Source organism: Ranitomeya imitator, chromosome 1, assembly GCF_032444005.1.
Source record: "Ranitomeya imitator isolate aRanImi1 chromosome 1, aRanImi1.pri, whole genome shotgun sequence".
In the NCBI taxonomy this organism is placed as follows: Eukaryota; Metazoa; Chordata; class Amphibia; order Anura; family Dendrobatidae; genus Ranitomeya; species Ranitomeya imitator.
Window position 1 is genome coordinate 715,139,678 of NC_091282.1, and position 27,836 is coordinate 715,167,513.

Here is a 27,836-nt window from a genome sequence, read left to right on the forward strand (position 1 = left end):
GTCAGAGCAACTTGGTGACAAATAAATAGTGGCACCGATATAAGTCTCTATAATACACCTCGAAAGTAGGCAGTAGTATGGCCACAAATATGTAACGCAAGCGCAATATACATATCACCTGATAACATGGACCTGGACCAGCGCAGGGGACACCGAACCAGGAAGCAGGGGTAGTTTGGTGTTCCTAGTTGTATTATGTGTTGGCAGTTCTCCGTATTGTCCATGCATGGGTGGTGCATGTAATTTGACAAATGTTATTAGATACCAAGTAACTTTTTGCACCACCAATAATGCCTATTGGAATTCTTTTCTAAATCCTCGGTTGGTATATTATTATGCCGCATAAACCAACAAGAGGAGGAAATGAACACAGTCTTTCTGGCTAAAACCGGAAAAGAACAAAGAAAAACAAAAACAAAAAAGCTGCAACACAGTCCATACTTATGTGGCTAACATCCCACTCTGGAGCAACAAAGGTAGAGTCTTTCTTCCACAAGACACAAAACCACTGCAGAATCCTCTCTCCAGTCTTGCTGACCAAAGACTGCCTCTAGAGCCCAGTTATTTAAACCCAAGACCATGTGACTCTCTCTGTCATGTGACTGCCCACATGATTATGACATCACATAGGTCCTGTCGTATCTGCATGTGGAGATATGGTGGACCTCCTCCCTCCCACTCTATGAAAGTCCACTAAAACTAGCCCATTATGCAACTTTAACTACTTAACCCTTACAATACGTAGTGTGCTGGAGGAAAAATACTCTGGTTTCATATCACTGACAACATTAAGTGCAGTGACACATATCTCCCCTCTATTACATTGCCAGTGACTTTGTCTCACACTGCATAAAATATGCACATTTTTAATGCATTTTATTTGCGCATTTTGCCCAATCATTTGAATGGGTGAAAAATGCTGCAAAAAAACATGAAATAATTGACATATTGCAGATTTTAAAAAATGCTTTAATGGCACAAATCTGCAATAAAACAGATAAGCAGCATGTGCCAGAGATTTCAGACATCTCAATCACTTTGCTGGGACAACAAAATGCTGCATTTTTTTCCACTTCAAAAACACACAAGAAAACCAAGGCTAAAACATAACGTGTGAAGAAGCACAAATTCTTCTGTCACCAGTCATGGTAATAATAAAACAGAAAATTATACACTGACAGTTATAGAGTGAACACTGTTAAGAATAAATATTTATTTTTCTTCACCGAGATCTCAAGCTTTCAAATTTCTTGGTGAATGCAATTCATGAGGCTGTTGATTATGATGAATTTGGCCTTGCACTTGAGAACATCTATGGAGACAGGACATCCACCAAATACATTGGGACACCAAGCTTCATTGCTCCTGAGATGCTGGTTGCAGAGGAGTTCAGTGCTGGAGTAGACTGGCATGCATTTTGAGTCATTTTGAATATCATGATTACCAGCAGTCCCAAAAATCATTCAGTGCCTCCAGCAAGGAGACAAAGAACATCATTAAAGGGATTCTGTTGGCCCAAACTGACAGTATAGACTAAGCACATAATCTTACATGGGATAAAGCTCTTATAAAAATGGCTCTTTTAGTGTTTTAATTACTAACTTTGTCCTGCAGAAGCAGAATTTTACTCAGATATGATAATTAGGTAGTTTAGTGTACACTTGATGTGGTCAAGAAGATCAAAGCACCATTCCAATTTTTGGATTTGCATGTTGTCGCCTCCTTCATTGGTGATTGACAGCGTTGGCTAGCCTGGAGCAAGTTAAGCAAGTCCATGCTGTCAGTCATCAGGGAGGGAGGCCAGGCATGCAAAACCATTGAGTAGAACAATGCAGTGAGCTTGTTTAGCCACACCAAGGGTGCACTGAGCACCTTAATTAGCATATTTGATTAAACTTAATTTTCTGAATAATGCAGGTAGCAATTACAATGCTAAAAGTGCAATTTTTATAAGGGTTGTATTCTGTACAAGGCTATATGATTAATTTATACTAAATGGAATGAATTTGTGGATTTTCATGCTGCTGGTCGGTAATATAAATCCAGATGACCATATGGTTGTCTACTGAAGAAGTTTGGAATAACATTGAAAAGCGTTGACAAAAAAACAATAAAAACAGCAGCCTTGTCTTCTATGCATTTACATGGAGGTGTGATCACAACCATACCAGGTTAGCATAACCTTATTCAACTATTTATTTCTTTTACTCAGGTAAGATCCTATTTGCTCCTAGTTTTTTCTTCAGTTTGTGCTAAAATAATCTACATCGGGTCAGTACATTGTATTAGTTGTATTGCTTACACATTATGTGCTACTTACTCTGCGGTAAATTCTATTGCGTGTTATTGAATATTTCAGTATAGAAAACAAACAATATATGCTTTTAAATAGAGCGTTTTAATATTTGCATTTTTTATTCAATATCCACAAAGCTAAGACTGATCTACCACTCACTACTTTACTTGGCTGAGGCTATGGCACTAATATTCCTTTTTTAACAAGTTGTCCTTAATATTTTTGTTCTTTAAAAAGAGAGAGCAACTTGGTTCTATCAGCAATCACTATGATAACCTTGTATGTCTCATATCATTTAATAAGCATTATCATGGTTACTATTCTCATGAAATCATTTTTTACTGTTGTCTTTTTCTTATAGCCAGGGCTGTGGAGTTGGTAAGCCAAACCTCCGACACAGACTCCTCAATTTCCCTGACTCCAACTCCCTCATACATACTGCGCTACTGATCATGTACATAAAGTGAACAACAGATTCATCTAAACTAAAAGCCTGGATCCTTAACATCAGGGATAGAACAGACATTTATAGGACATTTCATAACTCTCCCAAACTTTTATGAAACAATATTCAGCACATAATGAATTGAATTATTTTACCCAATTTATTATGTATTTTAGGAGTCGTTCCATTTTATATCGACTCCACCAAAATGAACACTGGCTCCACGGCCCTGCTTATAGTGATGTAACATCCAGGTACAACTCTAAACCATTCAATTTCCAAAAACTGGAAGAAACGTAGGCGAACTACACAGTCATTTCAGTAAACCACATGGCCTTACTTATGGGACTTTCATTTGCCAACACCAGCTGAAAAAACCGAGGTCATTCACCAGGTGTCTAAAGAGGTTGTCCAGTACTCGGACAACCATTTATCAAACCTTATGTTTCCCTATTGTAAAATAATAACACTTATACTCTCCTCAGTTCCAGCAGTGATGGCATCAGCTCCCGGGGATCACATGACATAGTTACGTCTAGCAATCCCAGAGGACAATGAGTGCTGGCTTCACTCTACCCGCTATGGGTGGCATTAGAGGTGGCATGCTGGGTAATTGCCTAATGCCTCCACTTCTTCAGGGGGCCCCAGCATGTACATTGATAAAAGCTAGGCATAATCAATGTTATTTCAGTTGTTGAGACAGCTTAGCGATTTTTGCCAACATCACAGTTATTTGACCGTGGTGATGGCATCACAGGTCCTGTACTAGAAGAACTAAAGAAGAGGAGACAGATAGGTAAGTATTCTATATATATATTTGCTCAATGCTTGTATGTGTCTGTATGTAGGTGTTCCGTAAATGCATGGGTCAGTATATAGCTGCTCCGTGTATCCATGTCCTCTTTGTATACATATAAGTAATATCAAGTCCACTGGACTGATACACGAAAGATAGGTTAAGAGCATATTGTTAGTCAAAACATATAGTCTCTCATTTATTCATTTTTCTAGTGACATTTTCCCACTATTAATCATAAACTCCTATGACATATCACACTAAAAAGAGAGAATGGAGTATTTTACTGTCAATTTTATTGAAAAAATTTCAGGATTAAAGTACAAAAAATCATCACAGAAGTAATGGCATAAGTTTAAAAGGATGACCAAAATTAGTCCTAGTATCGTGCAAAAAATTGATTATGAAATATCACTGTAATCGCATAACTGAGGGGCAAGCATTCATTAGAAATAATGCACCATAACTGATCATAATCAAGAATATATATATAATATAATCAATAATAATAATAATATATATATATAATATAATCAATCACAATCAAGAATATATAAATCACAAAATTGTGTAGAACTAATAAATGGATCAAAGATCACTTACTATATTGTCAATACAACGAATATTCTGCTATAAAAGTCATTGGCTATGGTGCATATGGTGCATACGTAGAGTATACAGTAAAGGGGTATTAACATCACGGCAAAGAAGAGGGTTAGAAAATATGTCATCTGTGTCAGAAGGTTAGTATTGATTCCTCATCCAACTGCTGCAATAGAACGTAGTCCAAGAATGAGCCCATGAAAATCATCAAGGTTTCTAAATAAAGTGCTTACCCATTTTGTTAGAATATTGCATGAGACTGGACAAGACCCAACGCATGTTTTTTTTTTTTTTTTTTAAAAGAAATCCTGAAAATATTTCCATAAAAGTAAAGCACTCTGATCTCTCTTTACATACATGTATCTGTATGTACCTGCTCTGTGTACATGTATCTGTATGTAAGTGCTCTGTGTAAGCATGTATCTGTATGTATGTGCTGAGGAGAGACTGATCTACTAATGATGGTTCTGTGCCCATCATTTTTTCGTAAGCTTGTGTAAAGAGGTTAATAAACAAACGCCAAACAACTGCGATATTGATTATTTAACTGCCGGAATTCAGGTCATGAAAATGCAACCTAAATGTTTCTTTGTGATAGTGGAATATGTTAACATTTGGGTCGCCACTTTAAACTTTTTCCCACGGTCCTGCATTTGTCTAAAACCAGCTTTGCTCTCTGCCTTTGGACGCATCACCTACATCCGGAAAAAGTGAGAGCAGTAGCCCTCACTTCCTCCAGATGTATGTGATTTAGGCATATGATGGATGCTATTAAGTGGAGGAGAAAGGCACAATTTACATCATAATGTTATGTTGTATATACTGTGCAATGGAATGTTCTCTTGTTCATGGTCTGTGTACAAATACCAGACACAAAGTACAAGAATGGTGGTGCGCCTTGCGAAAACAAAAGACCATTCTTTTTCGATTCTGGAAAACCCATTTCAACCCATTCAATACAGACCCCTCAGGGGTCATGTATGCAATGAGAAAATCCTTGACTGCCAGCAAAACCATGCTATTCCAGAAGGCCACAATATCGCCCCATATTAGTGAGAGTTCTTGCTCCTTTACCTCCTTTTATCGGTAGTACTTTATGACAAGTATAATGGACTGGCAATGGGAGAAAATATAGTGAGGTTTTATGACTGGAACATTAAAGGAAGGACCAGGCACCTATGATATTTGAATGGGACATACTGTTCTTAATGCATATATCGGTTTTTATATCATATATACAGAAGTTGGCGTGTATTTTAGAACATAAGATACGATAATGAAAGCTACTTTGTTTACAAGGTATTATAAATTACAATTATCAGCTACCTTCAGAGGCATTTTGCAGTATTCATTGAGCAATGGGACATCAAAAACCAGACGTCGCAGGAGCTGCTGAAGCATGGAAGGCCGCATATGACTGCAAAAAAAAAAGGTGAATATTTGTAAGATTGGGATAACATTTTGTGTTTTTTTTTCATATAAAAGCATTATATTATTAGTATGCGTTCTTATATTAACATTCTCATACTAGCATAGTGTCAGGTTTCCAGAGGGATCTGGAAAAATGACACATTGCTATTATTCAAACTGCTGGTTTAATGGATAGACCTTGCCGTTTTGCACTTATGAGAATATCCATATACAATATTTCATTTTACCTATACATAAAGAAGAAACACAAAAGACAGAAGATTTGGAACTTTGGAAAGTTGTTGTGTAAACAAAACTACATCAGTTGTAAAGTTTACAATGTACAGAAAAAAAAGCAGATACATGGTAGGCATAAAGCATTAGCAGGTTTAAAATACACAAACCAAAAATGGATATGCATTAATGCCAGCAAAACCTGGCTTTGTTCATATAATTTCCAGGATATAAAAAATTCCCTTTTTTTTTATACAATTGTATGGTAAAAAAAGGAAGAGTGGACATAAGCAGCAACAAACCACTTCATTTTCTTCACTTCACATCAGAGCAAAAAGTTTTAAGATCATGGAGTACAAAAGACGTTGATATAAAGAATAGGACTAAGCTCCATACATTGTGTACAGGCAGTTCCTGACTTATAAACATCTGACCTACTGTATGTACTACTCTAAAACATCAAATAATTCTCACCGAATCGCTGACCTTTCCAGCTCTTCTTTTTCTGCTCTTTTTGGACCTAATAATAAATCCTTATAGTTTTACACTATGGATGGAAATCTGTCCCATAGAAATAGAACTGGTGGATTTTTACACAGAATGCTGTGTATTTTGGAAGCGGACACTGATACATGGTGGTTTCAATAAAGATATCTGTCTTACGAGATCCCTGAACAGAATGTAAGAAAATCTGACTGTGGTTGTGTGTGGATACCGATATCCGAATTACCGTATCTTTTGTTTGGAGCGGCACAACATTTATTGTGACTTCTCTTCGAGGACTTGCTCCATAAGAGACTATTTTTGCACTATTTACTATAGGTATTGTAGAGAAGCAGCTGGCAATGTCTTTGATAGGAGGTATCTGTCATCGAGGTGGTTAGCCCCAATGATGTGAGACCCGAAAAAGAAGACTCAAGCACAGTTAGTTGCTGAGAGTTGTTTTTAATGGTCACAGATTTTGGGTCTGGGTTTTTGAAAAGGCCAGAAGAGTTGGGTGGGACTGGCATTTCTAATATCTCAACTTCAGGATTTTGAAGAGCCTATTTAAGGCAACTGATCTTCCTCGAAAATTGTCCATTTGTGGAGGTGGAAAGGCCAGCTTGTCAGTTGAACACGCTCTGCCAGAGGCAGTGAGAGCAGGATTGTTATCTAAATGGGCGAGCCTGTGTTATGTTAACTGTTTATTTTTTCTTTTTATGCTGAGAAAAGGATGCTCTGTTTTGTCCAGAGTTTACAGCAACAATAAAATTTAGCTACAACATTGCCTTTAAATACCTTAAGCGCTGCCAGGAAACGAGTGAATCCTTTTAGTATGTTTTGATATATTGAATTGGATATCCCCTGTCCATTTTAAAGGAGTATTTCTCAAGTTGTGTCTTGAGCAGCTCACAGGTCTGCAGTGTCCTTCTTTCTAGGTTGCCTGGGAGGCATGCACTTCTCCTTGAGTGACAGTTTTGGTCAGGAGCTCCGTCCTGCTATTAAACATTATTGGTCTATCGGTGTTTGTTCTGAGTCTACAGTATTATGACTAAATCTACACATAGACATAACAGGGCATTTGAACAAGCACAAGGCTCAGGAAAGAGAGAGACATGATTAGGAGAACTGCTATGGAAACTGCCAATGCTGGGGCTGAGGGATTGTGATTATGCAGGACTGATAAAAACCCTGTCAAAAGCTGAAAGGGAGAGGGAGTGAGGTGAGCAGCTAACTAGAGTGTGCTGGCTGGATGTTAGGAGTTACTGTAACTTCTCTCCTGGAATGCAACTACTGTAGCTCACTGGGCCAGGCTCTACTGGCTGAGTTCCATGGAAACAAGCTGTACACTATGTAAGATAAAAGATCTCACAGCAGATAGAAAAAGTATTTATTTGGAAACTTGCTTATTTTCATGCTATGTAAAGAGGCATTTACATTGCAAGGTATTTGTGAATGAGCGTTGTTAAAAATGCTCAGTTCACAATTATCTTGTTGTGTAAACCAGTCACTCGTTCAAAATGCGCATTCATTTGACAAAATGATTTTTTTTGTGTAGCACCAAAAATAATTTAATCTCCAGTTCAACACCCTGTGTAAACAAGACTTACACTTCTGAGACCTGTGGGAGCCAATGAGCACTGAGTGATCTAGTATAGATCATTCATTGCATATCTTTTACTTTGGGCTGCCAGTGTACACAGGAATTTAGACGATATATCATGCCGCCAGTCGGTCCATGAAAATGGATCTTTACTAAATAAAACAGTATAAGAACATAAGAATACTCTTTTAATCATTTATTTTCTGCTATTTTGTTCAATGGTTTTACTGGACCTTTCAAAATGTTGGTATATGTCTAAAAATACATCTTTTGAGATCCTTTTCACACATATATTTTTGCTATATGACCTGACTGTGTTGTGCAGTAATAAAATGACAATAAATTAATATCTTACTGGCATATTGAAAGCAGACATTCTTCAATTGTGTCTCTCTGAGCTTTGGTTAGAGAGCGCCCCTTGGACAGTCTGTAAATTGTATGCAGAGTGGAATCAATTAGTGCTGCATAGTGCTCAGTCCCAGAAAAGAGGGGAGCACAGCGAGTGAGCAATGGGAGTACTGCTGAGCAAATATAGCGATTTAAGGCAAGAGCCATCTCTGTGACACTCAGGGAAGCCTAAAAAATAGAAGAAAAGGGAAGCATTAGTACATACAAGCATAGCAATATAGGTAGGCTAGGGGGATTTAGGGTACTTCAGACAAAATTTAAATAAAATATGTGCTATAATGAGAAACTGTTAGGTGGAATGAAAAGAAATAAGAAAAGGATTAATGCAGATTTGGGACAAGAGAACCATGACAGTTCTACAAGGCTATGACTTAATTTTCACCAAAACATTACTGTTCAGAAATCGTTGTTGCTTTTGCTGCCCATGATTAGAAACTTACATCTGATCAGTAATTTGATTTTCTTGATCCCACAACCACACTACTAAGAAGAAAGACCTCCGACTGTATATGCAAACAGGTCAGGAAAAGGGTGTGAAGGCAGTAATGGGATGAAAAAAAACACATTTCTGGTGAGTTTTATCAGAGACACAATAGAGCAGAACTGGGCAAAGTGTGGACCGAGGCAGGTACGGGGCTGAAAACAGTGGTGCACAGGCTGCACTTTCCCTCACCCGCAGCCCGTCCGCCACCGCCCACATCCTTAGGATGCAGACAGCGGTGAATTCATCGGTGGAGGAAGGGACTGTCAACTTCTCGTTCCACCAATCAGCGTGTGAGACAGCAGACAAGATGACGTCATTACATCACATTTGCTGTACAAAGAGTTAGTGAACCGGAGACTGGAGCAGAGCGCCGGGAGAACAGGAGCGAGGTGAGCATGTGTTGTTTTATGGGATTTTTGCATGTGTATAGGAGGCTATGTGGGGGCTCATACTATATTTAGGAAGCTATGTGGGGGTTCATACTATATAAAAGGGGCTATATGGGAGCACATAGTGTATATAGGAGGCTATGTGGGGCCTCACACTTAATATATAGGGTGCTATGTGGGGTGTAATACTGTGCATAGAGGGATATATGGGGTCACATACTATATATATACAGGGGCTATGTGGGAGCTCATAGTGTACATAAGGGGCTATGTGGGGGCTCATACTGTATATAGGAGGCAATGTGCGGACTCATACTGTATATGGGAGGCTATTTGTGAGCTCATACTGCATTTAGGAGGCAATGTGGGCCTCATACTGTATAGAGGAGGCTATGTGAGGGCTCATACTGTATATAGGAGGCTATCTGGGGCTCATACTGTATATAGGAGGCAATGTGAGCCTCATACTGTATAGAGGAGGCTATGTGGGGGCTCATACTGTATATAGGAGGCTATGTGGGAGTTCATACTGTATATAGGAGGCAATGTGAGCCTCATACTCATAATAATTTTAACTAATGTTAATATTAATATTCAGCAGAATTAGCTTCAGCCTAAAGCTTTGGCCCTTCTCAACAGTCACAGTATCTCATTAATTGCCCACCCCTGCACTAAAGGATAAATGAGAGAAGAAAAACAACCTGGAGAACCTTGCACCAAAATTTGTCAGCCCCAACAGATATAAAATCTATAGTGTTTCAATTATGTTTTGGGAGAAAAGCAAACAACTACTTTGAATATGTCAGGCTTTATGACAGGAGATCTGCAGGGATTATAATCTACTCTTACATTATTTTCTAGACAATTGAATCAAAAATCACACACAGTGCCAAATTTTTTATGAACATAAACCGTGTCCTTTTTAAAAACCACGCATTAATGTCACACCTGCCATATAATGGAAAGGATAAAAAAAAAAATCGATATATTAGATTTCACGTTGGGATGATGCCTTCATTGTGAGGTATACTGTGAATATAGATGTTGTTACTGAAGCTCTGCATGTGAAGGAAGTAAAAGCTGTGATGTAACAGTAGACTGATGAATGCAGCTTTGGATATGAGTGGAGGATGAGACATCTCTTCAGAAAAGTTAATACCCTGCAATAACCCTGCTGCCACCTCAATAACACCGGAGCTACTTAACCCCCCGACCTAATGTCTCCTTCCCTAATACCCTGTAGATTATAAGCCCAAGAGAGCAGGATCCACTCCCCATCTGTATCAGTATGACATTGTGAGTTTACTATATTTATATATGTTTTATATGTATGTAAACACTCTTCACAAATACAGCACACTGGGATCAATGGTGCATTGTTATTATTATTATTATTATTATTAATAATGATAATAATAATGAGACATCATGTAACAGCAGAATAGTGACTGCAGCTCCGCAAGGGACTGCAGTATAAGGTATGATTTAACATCTAAATAGTGACTGCAGCTCTGGGAGTGAGACAGTGCTCTCGTACATGGGAGAACAGGACTGAGATAATTGATGGCCAAACCATTGTTTGGCCGAGAGCCAGCTAAGGTGTATGGGGGGCCTACAGCTCTGTTTCCATCTGAGTCAAAGGCTCCATATTTGAGAAGAACGACAGCATAATCTTCTTTTCAAGATGATGGAGAACAGGCCCTGATAGACCTCATTATAAAACTATTGGGTTTGTTGGGCACCATTGGTATCCATTGTGTGATAGATTCAGCTGTCTATTATTTTTGTTTTCTGCTCCTAACGCTATGTGAACCTAGCCTTAGATTAAATAGAAAAAAAGAAACACATATTTGAGTTCAGTCCAAAATGTGTTCTAGCAGTCTCTGCTGACACAATTACGTTGAATCCAGATTTGCAGAATTTGTATTATATGATGCTTAGATACTGATGAATGACAACAGACTGCTCCAGTAGGAGGGATTTGCTGGAGCAAGGTGTAAGAAGAACTTAGACCACTTACTGTGTCAAGAGACGCTGATGCTCGAAGATCAGGTAAGAAGGCCACCTCCAGTAAATGGAGGAGGACACTTTGGTCCTTAATACCGTAGACACGATCCAGGAAAAGCACCATGGGAGCCTTGTGATCAGGGCAGAAGCTGGCTGACATGTCAGGTTCAAACACTGTGCCATCTGTAAAAAAGGAAATACAAGTCTCTTCTTCTGCTGTACTATATTCATATTTCTTACAAGTAGACAGATATATAAATGCAAAATTAATTAAGGAGAAAAAAAAATGTATCCCATACATCAGCTTGGCACTGCTTCACCAAAGGTTTGCTGCACGTAAACATGATATTTCTATTAATGAAAGCAAACGTGCACTTTATATTTTCTTAAAAGCCATTTCCAAATAAATTAAAACATCTGATTCATCTTCGATTAACAAAAAAAGCATTCCCATCAAAATTTTTCTTCTTTTACTATATTGCAGTCATCATATTATATAGTACTGTGTACTTACAATTGCTCATTTTGTCCTTCTACCCAGCTAATTCTTCTCTTTACCATTAGATCTATGACATCATGTGATTAAGAACTGACTATCTGAATCCTTCTAAGCTCTATGTAGAAACAGGAAGACTCTTTTCCCTGTATGAGTCATCCCCCTCTTCAACTCTTGTCCCAGCAGCTCTGCACTTTGCAGTGATGACTCATGCAGTGAAAAGCGACTTTCTATTTCTACATAGAGCTTAGAAGGATTCAGTTCGTCTGCTTTTAATCCCATCGTGTCATGTAATAGGCCTAATAGAAAAGAGAAGAATTAACTGGGTAGAAAGGCAAAATGAGCAACTGTAAGTACACAGAGCTATAAAATATGATGACTGCAATATCTTAAGAGGATAAAAACTTTAATGAGAGTGCTTCTTTAATTTATTGAAAAATATATGTGATTGGGACAATGCTGACATCAAGTTTCCTATCTATGTTTAGTGGGTATGATCAGAAAGCGCCTTACGCACATGCCATATATATATGCCAAAATAATGTCTTGTTGGTATCTGGCAAGCCCATAAATTTCAGTGTAATGCCAAATAGTATCAAATATAGTACAGAAAAGTGTAGTAGACAACATTTTCCACACAAAGATGCCAAAAGTAAAAAAACTTTTTAAAGAGAATCATAAGAAGGATTTCATCACCCAAGACATCATTGTAATCTGTATAAAGGCGCCGACCTGACACTGTCTGTAGGTTACTGTGCACAATCCTGCTGACAGGTTCCCTTTAAACATGAGAGCATATTGGTGACACTATATGGCATCCATCAAAATGCATATGTTTGAAGGGTTTGTCCACTAAAATCATGTTAACCCTACAGTAAATCAAAATGGACTAGACAGTTGTTCATCCTGTTGATAGAAATGACTAAGATACAATTATATTAGGTGCTATCACACTTTACCTTTGTTAAAAGCAGGCAGTTTTAAGGGGATACTAATAATCCCAACAAGATCTTCTGTGGGCACCAGGGATCGGAGGATAGATCGAATTCTTATAGCTTCACCTTTACCAGCTTGGATCAACTACAGACACAACAGGAATCAGGACTTAACATGGAAGCACATAGGTATGTACTTTCACACAATATTTATAATTAAGCATCTATTAAATGAAAGAGTAATTACAGCTTCTATTGTGTCTACATGCTGGAAAGTAAGACTATTTATGACCCCCGCTTGTATTTATATCAATTACAAGTGCCAGCTACCTAGGTCTTTTAAATATTTAACAAAGAATGGGTTAAATGCACTTAATTACTTTAACCAATAACACTGTATGTGGACCAAGCAAATTTTTTATAGTTTTTATTCCATCATGATATGAAATATGTTTCATGGTCTGGCAAAGCCATAACTATTTTATTAATTTTTAACTGGAGGACTTCTTTTTTGGAGGAACAGGTTATACTGTAGTTCTTATATATTTTGAAGGGAAAATGGAAAAAAGAGATTGTGCATTTTTTAACGCTATGTGGAATATAGGATAAACAATAAAATAGGCAAGATGAACAATGGGTCGTTGCAGCTTGCCTACAGCATGGGTCGGGAGCTATTCCTGACATATACTGTAAAATCGCCACAAACGACCATGTTTTTTTGGCCTCTGTGCTGCGGACAATAGTAGACACTGAGAGCAGTGGTGGCGACTCAGTGATGGACCCAAGGAGGGTGAGTAAATATGAGCCTAGGGACAGGGGTTAAGACCACAAAACCATTTAAACTCAATACTATTTTCTTTTCCTCCTACTTGAAGCAACGATCATTTGATCACTTTAATAATGCATAAAAAATAAATACATATTGTATACAACTAGATGGTGGCCCGATTCTAACGCATTGGGTATTCTAGAATATGTATGTATATAGCAGCCACATAGTATATAGCACAAGCCACGTAGTATATAGGAGCCATGTAGTACATATATATATAACAGCCCACGCAGTATATAACACTGCCCACCTAGTATATAGCACAGCCCACGCAGTAAATAACACAGCCCATGTAATATATAGCACAGCCCATGCAGTATATAACACAGCCCACGCAGTATATCACACAGGCCACATAGTATATAACACAGCCCACGCAGAATATAACACTGGCCACGTAGTATATAACACAGCCCACACAGTATATAACACTGCCCACGTAGTACATAGCAGTCACGCAGTATATAACACAGCCCATGTAGTATATAGCAAGACCGTTAAGTCTTCTGGGTAATTTCGCAATGCATCTCTGGGAACGGAAGCTGGCGGCAGCCGCTAGCGCATTGGCGGACGACGGAAGGTGAGAATAGCATGTTTTTTGTTTTTTTATTATTTTTAACATTAGATCTTTTTACTATTGATGCAGCATAGGCAGCATCAATAGTAAAAAGGTGGTCACAAAGTTTTAATAGCAGTGTTAACGGAGTGCGTTACCCGCGGCATAACGCGGTCCGTTAACGCTGCCATTAACCCTGTGTCAGCGCTGACTGGAGAAGAGTATGGAGCGGGCGCCGGGCACTGACTGGACGGAAGTAGGGATGGACTAATTCTCGGCCGGACTGTGCCAATCAGCGACGCGGGATTTCTGGGACAGACAGACAGAGAGACGGAATTACCCCTTAGACAATTATATAGTAGATTACTACTTATCAGCAATAATGGCCTAATGGACAGATGCTTATAGCAGACTTGCGGCCATACTAGCCTATAAGGGCCAACGAGATCGCACGACAGGGCATTGATGTCTATCTGCTAGTCTAGCATAATATATAATTCAGAAGTTTTTGTATTCTATTCATGTTGAATTAAAAAAAATGTCTGAAATATTTGCATGGCTCTATTTTGCTTCTAAATTGTATGTGTTTCTGTATGTTCATGAATGTCACATACATGTGGTTCTGGTGCACAGCGTCCTAGAAGGTCAATAAGGGCGGAATAAAAAGACATTATAGCATTTCCCATGTGTACGATCTCTTCTTCTTCCTCATCTTCCTCGACCCTACATTAACACATAACATAAACATAATTAGAATTTACATTAATATAATATACTTATATTAATACAATATATAGTGAATATAAGTCTCTTCCCTCGTTAAAGCCACCAGCGAAACGTGCATCGGGACCATGCTCTTGGTGTAAAGTATGTTTCCTACTTGATATAATGTCTTTCATTATACTGCTGTAATAATAATATGCTCATAGTGCATTATTTACCCTTACACCATGTTGCAAATTATTATGCAGATGACATTTTTCTCGGGTTTTCCTAAATGGTCGGTGCAAATGACAGTCAGTCTAATAAAAGTCATCACCCGTTAGAGTATACATCGAATTTTATTGAAGAAACCTCCCAATGATAACAGTATAATCTCCAAAATGAATAAAAACTCAAAATGCACTGTTCCAAATTATTAGGCACAGTAGAATTTCTAAACATTTGATATATTTTAAAGAACTGAAAATGCTCATTTGTGGAATTTACAGCATTAGGGGGTCACATTCACTGTACAAAAAAAAAAAAACTATTTAACTCCAAAACATCCTAACAGGCCAAGTTACGTGTTACCATAGGAACCCTTCTTTGATATCACCTTCACAATTCTTGCATCCATTGAACTTGTGAGTTTTTGGAGAGTTTCTGCTTGTATTTCTTTGCATGAAGTCAGAATAGCCTCCCAGAGCTGCTGTTTTGATGTGCAGACCCCGGCTCTCAGCGGTGCAAGCGGCGGCCTACGCTCAATGCATCCTTAGGAACGGAGGCCGCCGCTTGCACCGCTGAAAGCCGGGGGCCGTCGGGGGGTAAGTATATCCATATTTTTTATTTTTATTCTTTTTTTTTACATGAATATGGATCCCAGGGCCTGAAGGAGAGTTTCCTCTCCTCCAGACCCTGGAAACCATCCGCACCGCACACGCTGCATAAGACGATTGGGTGTATAAGATGACCCCCGTCTTATACGGCAAGTATATCCCAAACTCCATATTTTATATGGAAAAGTTGGGGGTCGCCTTATACGCCCATTCGTCTTATACACCAGAAAATACGGTAATTATCACATGTGTTTAAGATTGATTTCAGTGAACCATTGAGCCCTGAGACACAATACCTTCCACGAGTTTATTTGAAAAGAAAGCAATTAAATCTTCATGACACTTAAATCCAATTTGCATAATAATTTGGAACATGGTGTATGTGGCTACATTCCCCTTTCATTCACCATATCATGTTTTTATCATTGCTTAAAACAGAGAATATTTATATTTTCAATGGTTTTGGAGATGTATCTTTTTGTAGGCTGTTGTGTTTGATTTTTAATGCATGGTCATATAATATTTATGGCATTTAATACAATTTTTGTGATTAATTCTATTCGTAATAAAGCAAAAAACATTAACATTTACACTTAAATGTTATTATTAATCCACTGCATATACCATCTAAAGAAACGTGTTTAAGAAAGCTATTTCTAAACATAATCTCTTGCTTTTCAGAATATTGGTTAAAAATATACTTACACTTCCCTCTGATACCCCTGAGAAGGAAGGTCCAGAGCTGGGTTCTCAGAGATGTTAATAGCCTCTTGCATTGCCGCCAGCAAACCATTTCCCCCCTCTCCTCTAAGGGAAGGTCCAAAACACTCAGGGCGTCGGATTAGAAGCTTCACTACCACACTGGCGTTTTCTTCAACGCTTTCACCTGGACAACAAAGGAAACAAAAGGCAGCTCTTGGTTACCTGCCTAAAGTCTGTAGGGATACATCAGAAGCACATGAAAGCGAAGGCTCATATCCCTGTGGATAAGGCCTTCAGACTTAAGTGGAAAGCGGATATACAGAGCAGTATACCATAGGGCTATGCAGAGTAGGTTCAATGAATGATGAGTAACACAATTATACACATACAGAGCATAGAGGTAATGTCATAAATTTCAGTGCAAAGATGAAGAATGAGACCTCTACTCCGTATATGTGCCTCACATTCGTCTAAACTGAGATTCCCATCTTATATTCGTTTAATCTCTTTATTGAAACATTTTTACTGTTATAACTAAAGGGGTTGTTCCTTTTCAGAAAACTTTTCCCTATATGCACAGTACGTTGTAAAGAAACAAACTGTGCTCTGCTTACCGCTGCCTTAGTCAGTTTTGTTTGGCTGCAGTGGTTATGTTCACATCCTTGTAGCCAATGGATGAGTGGAATGAGATGCTGAGCTCCGTGATTAGTGACAGCCATACTGATGTGACAACAACACTGCAACCAAAAATTGGAGACTGGGGTGATGATATGGACATTGCTATTGTTATGCACCAGTTCCTGGTTTAGGGCATTGCTGCATCTGCCCCAGTCTGTACAACTTTCTTGTGCTCCACATTGGGCTTTGCAGGTGGATAGGTGTGCGCCCATGTGATGAACTGCCTGGGCCTTTTTAAAGGCATCCAAGACACACACACACACACACACACACACACACACACATGCTTTGCATTGAATCTGTGACTGAATTGCAGTTTGTGTGAGCACAGCACCTGTTGTGAATTCTGCTCTTGGGCTCCCTCCGGTGGTTATGAGTGGTAGTGCTGCGGTAGTTGGATCGCAGCATTTATCAGGTGTATCTATTTTTTGCAATTTGGGCTGGGATATATAGCCTTGCTTGATCCTTTAGTCAGTGCCAGTTGTCCATTGTTTTTGGAGGATTCACATCCCTTCTGGTCTGGTCTGGCCAGATAAGTCCTGGCTTTGTTTTTGCTGTCCACCTGCTGTGGACCTTATAGTTCTGTGCATTTTCATGTTTTTGTCTTGTCCAGCTTAGTCTGTGAAGGATTTTTTGCAGCCTAGCTATTTCTCTGGAGATGCAGATGTACCCTCCATGTCTTTAGTCAGATGTGGTGTTTTGTATTTTCTGTGGTGGATATTTTTCTAGTGTTTTATGCTGACCGCATAGTACTCTGTTCTATTCTTTCTTTTTAGCTAGTATGGCCTCCTATGCTAAATCCTGAATTCATTTCTGCGTATGTTATTTCCCTCTCCTCTCACAATCAATATTTGTGGGGGGCTGTCTATCCTTTGGGGATTTTCTCTGAGGCAAGATAGGTTTCCTGTTTCTGTCTTTAGGGGTAGTTAGTTCTTAGGCTGTGTCGAGGGGTCTAGGGAGTGTTAGGTACCCCCCACGGCTACTTCTAGTTGCGCTGTTAAGTTCAGGGTTTGCGGTCAGTACAGGTTCCACCTTCTCCAGAGTACGTCTCATGCTGCTCCAAGGCCACCAGATCATAACAGTACAACTGGCCAACAATGAGTTAATTGCATCTCAGAAGAAGGGAGGAAAGATTTTGAGCCATTTTTTTTTCCTTAGCCTATTTGGTCTGTTCCTCCCTCTTAATCTCTGGGTGGCTGCGGAACCTAGTAATAACATGAGTGTTCAGGAGTTAGTTTCTCGTGTGTATCAGCTTGCTGCTAGGGTATAGGGTATTTCAGATTATATTGTTCAGACTCCTGCCTTAGAACCTAGGATTCCCACTCCTGATTTATTCTTTGGTGACAGATCCAAATTTTTGAGTTTCAAAAATAACTGTAAACTGTTTTTTGCATTGAGACCCCGGTCTTCTGGTGATCCCATTCAGCAGGTTAAAATCATCATATCCCTGCTGCGGGGTGACCCACAGGATTGGGCATTTTCCCTGGAAACTGGCAATCCTGCTTTGCTTAATGTTGATTATTTCTTTCAAGCATTGGGGTTATTGTATGATGAGCCTAATTCTGTGGATCAAGCTGAGAAAATCTTGCTGGACCTGTGTCAAGGTCAAGAAGCGGCAGAATCGTATTGCCAGAAATTTAGAAAATGGTCTGTACTGACTAAATGGAATGAGGATGCCTTGGCGGCAATTTTCAGAAAGGGTCTTTCTGAATCCGTTAAAGATGTTATGGTGGGGTTCCCCACGCCTGCTGGTCTGAGTGATTCTATGTCTCTGGCCACTCAGATTGATCGGCGCTTGCGCGAGCGCAGAGTTGTGCACACTGTGGCGTTGTCCTCTGAGCGGAGCCCTGAGCCTATGCAGTGTGATAGGATTTTGTCTAAAGCTGAACGTCAAAGATTCAGGCGTCAGAATAGGTTGTGTTTTTACTGCGGCGATTCTGCTCATATTATTTCTGATTGCCCTAAGCGTACAAAGAGAATCGCTAGTTCTGTTACCATCAGTACTGTACAACCTAAATTTCTGTTATCTGTGACCTTGATCTGCTCATTATCATCATTTTCTGTTATGGCATTTGTGGATTCAGGCGCCGCTCTGAACTTAATGGACTTAGAATTTGCCAGACGTTGTGGATTCCCCTTGCAGCCTTTGCAGAACCCTATTACTTTAAGGGGCATTGATGCTACACCGTTGGCTAAAAATAAATCTCAGTTTTGGACACAGCTGACCATGCGCATGGCGCCAGCCCATCAGGAAGATTGTCGTTTTCTGGTGTTGCATAATTTGCATGATGATATTGTGCTGGGTTTTCCATGGTTACAGCTACATAATCCGGTGTTAGATTGGAAATCTATGTCTGTGACTAGTTGGGGTTGTCAGGGGGTTCATTGTCACGTTCCTTTGATGTCAATTTCCTCTTCCCCCTCTTCAGAAATTCCTGAGTTTTTGTCAGATTTCCAGGATGTATTTGATGAGCCCAAATCCAGTTCCCTTCCACCACATAGGGACTGTGATTGTGCTATTGACTTGATTCCAGGTTGTAAGTTCCCTAAGGGCCGACTTTTCAACCTGTCTGTGCCAGAACATGCCGCCATGCGGAGCTATATTAAGGAGTCTTTGGAGAAGGGGCATATTCGGCCATCTTCTTCACCATTGGGAGCAGGTTTTTTTTTTGTTGCCAAGAAGGATGGCTCCTTGAGACCCTGTATTGATAATCGCCTCTTGAATAAGATCACGGTCAAATTTCAATACCCGTTGGCTTTGCTTACTGATTTGTTTGCTAGGATTAAGGGGGCTAGCTGGTTTACTAAGATTGACCTCCGAGGGGCATATAATCTTATTCGTATTAAGCAGGGTGACGAATGGAAAACTGCATTTAATACGCCCGAAGGCCATTTTCAATACCTTGTGATGCCATTCGGACTCTCTAATGCTCCATCTGTGTTCCAATCCTTCATGCATGATATCTTTCGGAGTTATCTTGATAAATTCATGGTTGTATATTTGGATGATATTTTGATTTTTTCCGATGACTGGGATGGTATTTCAGATCCTCTGTAATAATGCTTTATTTGTGAAGGGGTCAAAGTGCCTCTTTGGAGTGCAGAAGGTTTCTTTTTTGGGCTTCATTTTTTCTCCCGCATCTATAGAAATGGATCCGGTTAAGGTTCAGGCCATTCATGATTGGATTCAGCCCACATCTGTGAAGAGCCTTCAGAAATTCTTGGGCTTTGCTAATTTTTATCGTCGTTTCATTGCCAACTTCTCCAGTGTGGTTAAACCTCTGACCGATTTGACAAAGAAAGGCGCTGATGTGAAGAATTGGTCCTCTGCGGCTGTTTCTGCCTTTCAGGAGCTTAAACGCCGATTTACTTCTGCCCCTGTGTTGCGTCAGCCAGATGTTTCTCTTCCATTTCAGGTTGAGGTTGACGCGTCTGAGATTGGGGCAGGGGCCGTTTTGTCTCAGAGGAATTCTGATGGTTCCTTGATGAAACCATGTGCCTTCTTTTCTCAGAAGTTTTCGTCTGCGGAACGCAATTATGATGTCGGCAATCGGGAGTTGTTGGCTATGAAGTGGGCATTTGAGGAGTGGCGACATTGGCTTGAGGGGGCCAAGCACCGTATTGTGGTCCTGACCGATCATAAGAATCTGATTTACCTCGAGTCTGCCAAACGGCTGAATCCTAGACAGGCTCGATGGTCCCTGTTTTTCTCCCGTTTTGATTTTGTGGTCTCGTACATTCCTGGTACTAAGAATGTTAAGGCGGATGCCCTCTCTAGGAGTTTTTTTCCTGGTTCCCCTGGGATTCTTGAGCCGGTCGGCATTCTGAAGGAAGGGGTGATTCTTTCTGCCATCTCCCCTGATTTACGACGGGTTCTTCAGGAGTTTCAGGCTGATAAACCTGACCGCTGTCCAGTGGGGAAACTGTTTGTTCCTGATAGATGGACTAGTAAAGTGATTTCTGAGGTTCATTGTTCTGTGTTGGCTGGCCATCCTGGGATTTTTGGTACCAGAGATTTGGTTGGTAGGTCCTTTTGGTGGCCTTCTTTGTTGCGGGATGTGCGTTCTTTTGTGCAGTCCTGTGGGATTTGTGCGCGGGCTAAGCCTTGCTGTTCCCACGCTAGTGGGTTGCTTTTGCCTTTGCTGGTCCCTGAGAGACCTTGGACGCATATTGATATGGATTTTATTTCAGATCTTCCGGTTTCCCAGAGGATGTCGGTTATCTGGGTGGTTTGTGACCGGTTTTCTAAGATGGTTCATTTGGTACCTTTGCCTAAATTGCCTTCCTCTTCTGATTTGGTTCCGTTGTTTTTTCAGCATGTGGTTCGTTTGCATGGCATTCCGGAGAATATTGTGTCCGATAGAGGTTCCCAGTTTGTTTCTAGGTTTTGGCGGGCCTTTTGTGCTAGGCTGGGCACTGATTTGTCTTTTTCTTCCGCATTTCATCCTCAGACAAATGGCCAGACCGAGCGAACTAATCAGAATTTGGAAACTTATTTGAGATGCTTTCTGTCTGCTGATCAGGATGATTGGGTGGCTTTCTTGCCATTGGCCGAGTTTGCCCTTAATAATCGGGCTAGTTCTGCTACCTTGGTTTCGCCTTTTTTTTGTAATTTTGGTTTTCATCCTCGTTTTTCTTCAGGGCAGGTTGAGCCTTCTGATTGTCCTGGTGTGGATTCTGTGGTTGACAGGCTGCAGCAGATTTGGGCTCATGTGGTGGACAATTTGGTGTTGTCTCAGGAGGAGGCTCAACGTTTTGCTAACCGTCGTCGGTGTGTTGGTTCCTGGCTTCGGGTTGGGGATTTGGTCTGGTTGTCTTCCCGTCATGTTCCTATGAAGGTTTCTTCCCCTAAGTTCAAGCCTCGGTTTATTGGTCCTTATAGGATTTCTGGGATTATCAATCCAGTGTCTTTTCGTTTGGCCCTTCCAGACTCTTTTTCCATCCATAATGTGTTCCATAGATCTTTGTTGCGGAAGTATGTAGTGCCCGTTGTTCCCTCTGTTGATCCTCCGGCCCCGGTGTTGATTGATGGGGAGTTGGAGTATGTGGTTGAGAAGATTTTGGATTCTCGTTTTTCGAGGCGGAGGCTTCAGTATCTGGTCAAATGGAAGGGTTATGGCCAGGAGGATAATTCTTGGGTTGTTGCCTTCGATGTTCATGCTGACGATTTGGTTCGTGCCTTTCATTTGGCTCGTCCTGATCGGCCTGGGGGCTCTGGTGAGGGTTCGGTGATCCCTCCTCAAGGGGGGGGGGGTACTGTTGTGAATTCTGCTCTTGGGCTCCCTCCGGTGGTTATGAGTGGTAGTGTTGCGGTAGTTGGATCGCAGCATTTATCAGGTGTATCTATTTTTTGCAATTTGGGCTGGGCTATATAGCCTTGCTTGATCCTTTAGTCAGTGCCAGTTGTCCATTGTTTTTGGAGGATTCACATCCCTTCTGGTCTCTCCTGTTTGCTGTGCTTTTCTTCAAAGATAAGTCCTGGCTTTGTTTTTGCTGTCCACCTGCTGTGGGCCTTATAGTTCTGTGCATTTTCATGTTTTTGTCTTGTCCAGCTTAGTCTGTGAAGGATTTTTTGCAGCCTAGCTATTTCTCTGGAGATGCAGATATACCCTCCATGTCTTTAGTCAGATGTGGTGTTTTGTATTTTCTGTGGTGGATATTTTTCTAGTGTTTTATGCTGACCGCATAGTACTCTGTTCTATTCTTTCTTTTTAGCTAGTATGGCCTCCTATGCTAAATCCTGATTTCATTTCTGCGTATGTTATTTCCCTCTCCTCTCACAGTCAATATTTGTGGGAGGCTGTCTATCCTTTGGGGATTTTCTCTGAGGCAAGATAGGTTTCCTGTTTCTGTCTTTAGGGGTAGTTAGTTCTTAGGCTGTGTTAGGTACCCCCCACGGCTACTTCTAGTTGCGCTGTTAAGTTCAGGGTTTGCGGTCAGTACAGGTTCCACCTTCTCCAGGGTACGTCTCATGCTGCTCCAAGGCCACCAGATCATAACAAGCACCCTTCTGCAGGCAGCCTCATGAAGACCTGCAGTTTCTAGTGCCTCTTCGAATTTGTCTGTGTAACACCCCAGGTAACCGGTTGTTACAGTGATGTTGCCTTCCTTTCGGGAAGGGCGATATCATGCTTGGAGGCAAGGAGAATTCCCTTTACCAGGCAACGCACCTACATACAACACATTCTGAATCCAGGTCAAAAGGGGAGCTCTGAACCTGGATTCAGGGGAGCTTCCCCAGCTTTAAGTGTTCTGGTCTGGAGGAGGAGTCACATTAGTCTGGAGAGACAGTGAAGGGAGAGGAGTGGAGAGTAGACAGCGGAGCCATGCAGCCAGGACTGAGCTGTAGCTCCAGGAAGGATGTGAACCCGAGGGGTTGAATGTAGTGAAGCTACTAAGGAAAGGAGCACAGAAGGAGGAAAGGGGCTCAGAGGGAAACGGTGATCAGGCACCCTCAGAGCCGAGGCGCAGGAACCGGGCACCAAGAGCCCGAGGCTGTGTTGTACTCCAGGACACATAGTAGTACCGGAGGGCATAGGACTGTATGTTATTTGCCCACACCATGCCTGGAGGTGAAGCAGCATCTCAAGAGACCGGGTCATGATAGAGACCCTATAAAATGGCTCAAGCTGCCCACCATACAGGTACCTGTCTCAGGACAGGAGGGAGAGGACTTTGCCAGCAAGCTACAGGCAGCAGGGACCTTGCATACTAGGACGAGTAGGAAGGCTTAAGAACCTCACCTGGGAGAGGGATCCACTATTGCCTCCAGGCCGGCCGGACCATTTAACCACCTGTCCCTGGTACCCTGGACTGTAGACTGCTACTGCCAGTAAACCAAGTTAAGACTTTACAACTCTGTGTCTTCCACTTATTTGTCGGCATACACCATCCTTGCCCATACACCTTGGGAGCCCTGGGGACCCCGCTTCACCTGTGGGAAGCGTCACCATCGTGCTGCAACAACATCACCCCAGAGCACCCCTTTAAGCAGCATTGGTCCTTCTGACCGAGAACCACAGGTGGCGTCATGAATAAACTTTATTCCAAAAAGACCTTTCCCCTTAACTTGAGTGCCCAGGGCCATGGACTGGGTTTCAGCCACCATGATATCCCCTTTAAGTGCGACCGTACCCGATACCGAGTAACCCAGGCCCTAGTAGGGCGACTCATCTGCAGCTTCTAGTGACTCTGGAGTTCTTTCGGCTACTTGTCCCCAGGTCTCCTGGATCTTGTCTCTGTGTCCTCCTGCAGTTTTCAGGATGTCTTCCTGCCAGTCAGTGACTTCCTTTGTGCCGACTTTTCCGTTATGATACACTTCGGGAATGCCTCTTCCCACTTGTCTGCGTCTTGTAGTGACTCTGAAGTTCTGATGACTACCTGTCCCTGGGTCTTCAGACCTCTTCTCTGTATACACCTGCAGTATTCAGGATGTCTTCATGCTTGTAGGCAGCTTCCTTTGTTGCTGACTTTGCCGATACTCCAGAGTGTTATCTGCTACCTTCCTGTGGTTTCCTGCACTCCACCTGCTTGCCTGTGGTTTCCATTTCTACCTGCCTTCGGTTACCTGACGTCCTCTGCCAACCTGTGGTTCCCTGCACTACCTGCCTGCGCTTGCTGACATCCTCCACCTGCCTGCAGTTCCCTTCACTCCACCTGCTTGCATGCGATTTACTGATATTCCCCGGCCACCTGCGGTTTCCTGCATTCCACCTGTCCACCTAGGCTTTCATGTCCCTCTACTCACCAACCTCCTGCACCATTACTAGTGGCCCATGTGCCCACTTGGACCTTAGACTTACAGGATCCACCTCACCTGAGCTCCATGAATCTCACAACAGTTTTATGGACCCCAGGAGGATAAGTAAACACAGGTTATTTGTTTATTTTCAATGAACTATGCATATCAGAAAAAGTTTTCTGAAAAAGGACAACCCCTTTAAATCACATTATAAAGTAAGAGGGAAAAAATGGTTTCCTCATTATGATATCCCCATTTCTATTTTTCAAATAAGGAATATATACAGCGGATAAATAATTGTTGAACACCAATTTTCTAAGTAAATATATTTCTAAAGGCGCCCTTGACATGAAAGTCTCACCAGATGTCGGTAAAAAGCCATCTAATCCACACAGGAAAATAAATCACTGTAAATGTCCATAAAATAAGTTATGTGTAATAATGGGAACTGAAACAGGGAAAAAGTATTGAGCACGCTTACTGAAATCTATGCAATACCTCATACACAAGCCTTTGCTGATGAATACAGTTGAGCGAATTTGATCGGGTCCCTGCTTATTCGGCAAGCTATAGCGCTTACCGAATAACCCGGCTTCCTGGATCGTTCTGGCTGATCAGCTGTTCGACTCCACAGCTGCTTGTGTCGCAGCTGCATGACAGTCACAACTAGGGTTGAGCGACCTTTACTTTTATAGGATCGGGTCGGGTTTCACGAAACCCGACTTTTTCAAAAGTCGGGTCGAGTGAAATCGGCCGTTCCTATAAAAAAGTCGGGGTCGGGGTCGGCCGAAACTCGAAACCCAATGCAGTGCATTGGGTTTCCATGGTTCCCAGGGTCTGAAGGAGCGGAAACTCTCCTTCAGGCCCTGCGATCCATATTTTAGTGTAAAATAAAGAATTAAAATAAAAAATATCACAATACTTACCCTCTGACGCGCCCTGGTACTAACCGGGAACCTTCCTTCCTTAGAATCAGCCTTCCAGGACCTTGCGGTGACGTCGCGGCTTGTGATTGGCCGCGCGGCCGCCCATGTGACCGCTCGCGCGACCAATCACAAGCCGCGACGTCACCGAAGGTCCTGGAAGGGCTGATTCTTAGGAAGGAAGGCTGCCGGAAAGAAGCAGGGCGCGTCCGAGGGTGAGTATATTCCTATTAGGTATATACTCACCCTCGGACGCGCCCTGCTTCTTTCCGGCAGCCTTCCTTCCTAAGAATCAGCCCTTCCAGGACCTTCGGTGACGTCGCGGTGACGTCGCGGCTTGTGATTGGTCGCGCGAGCGGTCACATGGGCGGCCGCGCGGCCAATCACAAGCCGCGACGTCACCGCAAGGTCCTGGAAGGCTGATTCTAAGGAAGGAAGGTTCCCGGTTAGTACCAGGGCACTTCAGAGGGTAAGTATTGCGATATTTTTTATTTTAATTCTTTATTTTACACTTAAATCTGAATTCCAATACCAATTCCCGATATAAACATATCGGGAATCGGTATCGGAATTCCGATTCTAGATTCAAAAGATCGCCGACTTCATGGCCGACCCCACACAGGGGTCGGGTCGGGTTTCATGAAACCCGACCTTGCCAAAAGTCGGCGACTTTTGAAAAATTTCGACCCGTTTCGCTCAACCCTAGTCACGACACATGCATGGAGCGCCCAACAAAAAGGCTCTCCATGCATGTGTCATGACTAGTGTTGAGCATTCCGATACCGCAAGTATCGGGTATCGGCCGATATTTGCGGTATCGGAATTCCGATACTGAATTCCGATACTTCCCGCGTATCAGATACCGGAATCGGAAGTTCCCAGAATTCAAATTGAACGCAGCAGCCAATGAGGAATGAATGAAAGTGTGGGCACATCCTGTTTAGCATGGTGGGCATGTAAGTACTGGCAAGGCTGGGATTGGCTGCTGAAATGATGTCACTCTGCACTATAAAAAAGCGCTGCCGCCATTTTGCGCTCACTCTGCTGTGATTTCAGTTAGGGACAGGACGCTGTGTTCTAACTGAGGGCCAGTTGAGCTTGCTAATTGCTTTATTTTCCTTTCCAAAGGCTAATTTAGCAAAACGCTGTGTGTTCTTCACTGTTCACCTTGCTCTTGCCTTGCAGCGCTGTTTTAACAGCGTTCTGCAAGGTCTCTGTGTGTGTGTGTGTGTGCAGCTCACTCTGTAGTCTGTGTGCAGCCATATACCCGGTTGTATTCAGCTCAGGGGGGGTTCACACTGCCTCACACAGTTGTTCTTTTTTGCTCTTAGTGCAGCCTGCTGCACATTTTTTCTCAAATTTCCTATTAGTGTTTTTCCACCAGTCTCCAGCTCTATTGTGGAAAAACACTACATAGGATAACCTAGAGGGGGGTTTTTGGGCCTTGCAGCGCCGTTTACGGCTGTCTGCACGGTCTCCGTGTGAGCCCAGCTCGCCCTGTAGTCTGTGTGCAGCCATAGCCGGTTGGATTCAGCTCAGGGTTCGTTACTGGCTCATACCTTGAGAAAAATTTTCCTTTTTTTCAAATAGTGCAGCCTGTTTAAAATTTGAAAAAAAAAATTCCTATTAGTGTCTTTCCACTCGTATCCAGCTAAATAGTGGAAAAACACTATATAGGATAACCTAGAGGAGGGTTTTTTGGCCTTGCAGCGCCGTTTACGGCTGTCTGCACGGTCTCCGTGTGAGCCCAGCTCGCCCTGTAGTCTGTGTGCAGCCATAGCCGGTTGGATTCAGCTCAGGGTTCGTTACTGGCTCATACCTTGCGAAAAATTTTCCTTTTTTTTCAAATAGTGCAGCCTGTTTAAAATTTGAAAAAAAAAAATCCTATAAGTGTCTTTCCACTCGTATCCAGCTAAATAGTGGAAAAACACTATATAGGATAACCTAGAGGAGGGTTTTTTGGCCTTGCAGCGCCGTTTACGGCTGTCTGCACGGTCTCCGTGTGAGCCCAGCTCGCCCTGTAGTCTGTGTGCAGCCATAGCCGGTTGGATTCAGCTCAGGGTTCGTTACTGGCTCATACCTTGCGAAAAATTTTCCTTTTTTTTCAAATAGTGCAGCCTGTTTAAAATTTGAAAAAAAAAAATCCTATAAGTGTCTTTCCACTCGTATCCAGCTAAATAGTGGAAAAACACTATATAGGATAACCTAGAGGAGGGTTTTTTGGCCTTGCAGCGCCGTTTACGGCTGTCTGCACGGTCTCCGTGTGAGCCCAGCTCGCCC

At 41.8% G+C, this 27,836-nt stretch overlaps 1 protein-coding gene across 1 annotated transcript in view; it reads right to left on the bottom strand.

Moving 5' to 3' along the window:
• The window catches only part of RYR3 (ryanodine receptor 3), an 886,248-nt gene that overhangs the window by 380,268 nt on the left and 478,144 nt on the right, over positions 1-27,836 (bottom strand). Inside the window, exons 45-50 of the mRNA XM_069732389.1 lie at positions 16,218-16,398; positions 14,589-14,697; positions 12,611-12,731; positions 11,169-11,338; positions 8,223-8,443; positions 5,467-5,557 (exon numbers count right to left, since the gene is read on the bottom strand). Of these exons, the coding sequence (XP_069588490.1) occupies positions 5,467-5,557; positions 8,223-8,443; positions 11,169-11,338; positions 12,611-12,731; positions 14,589-14,697; positions 16,218-16,398 (893 nt within the window). The remainder of the gene's footprint in view (positions 1-5,466; positions 5,558-8,222; positions 8,444-11,168; positions 11,339-12,610; positions 12,732-14,588; positions 14,698-16,217; positions 16,399-27,836) is intronic.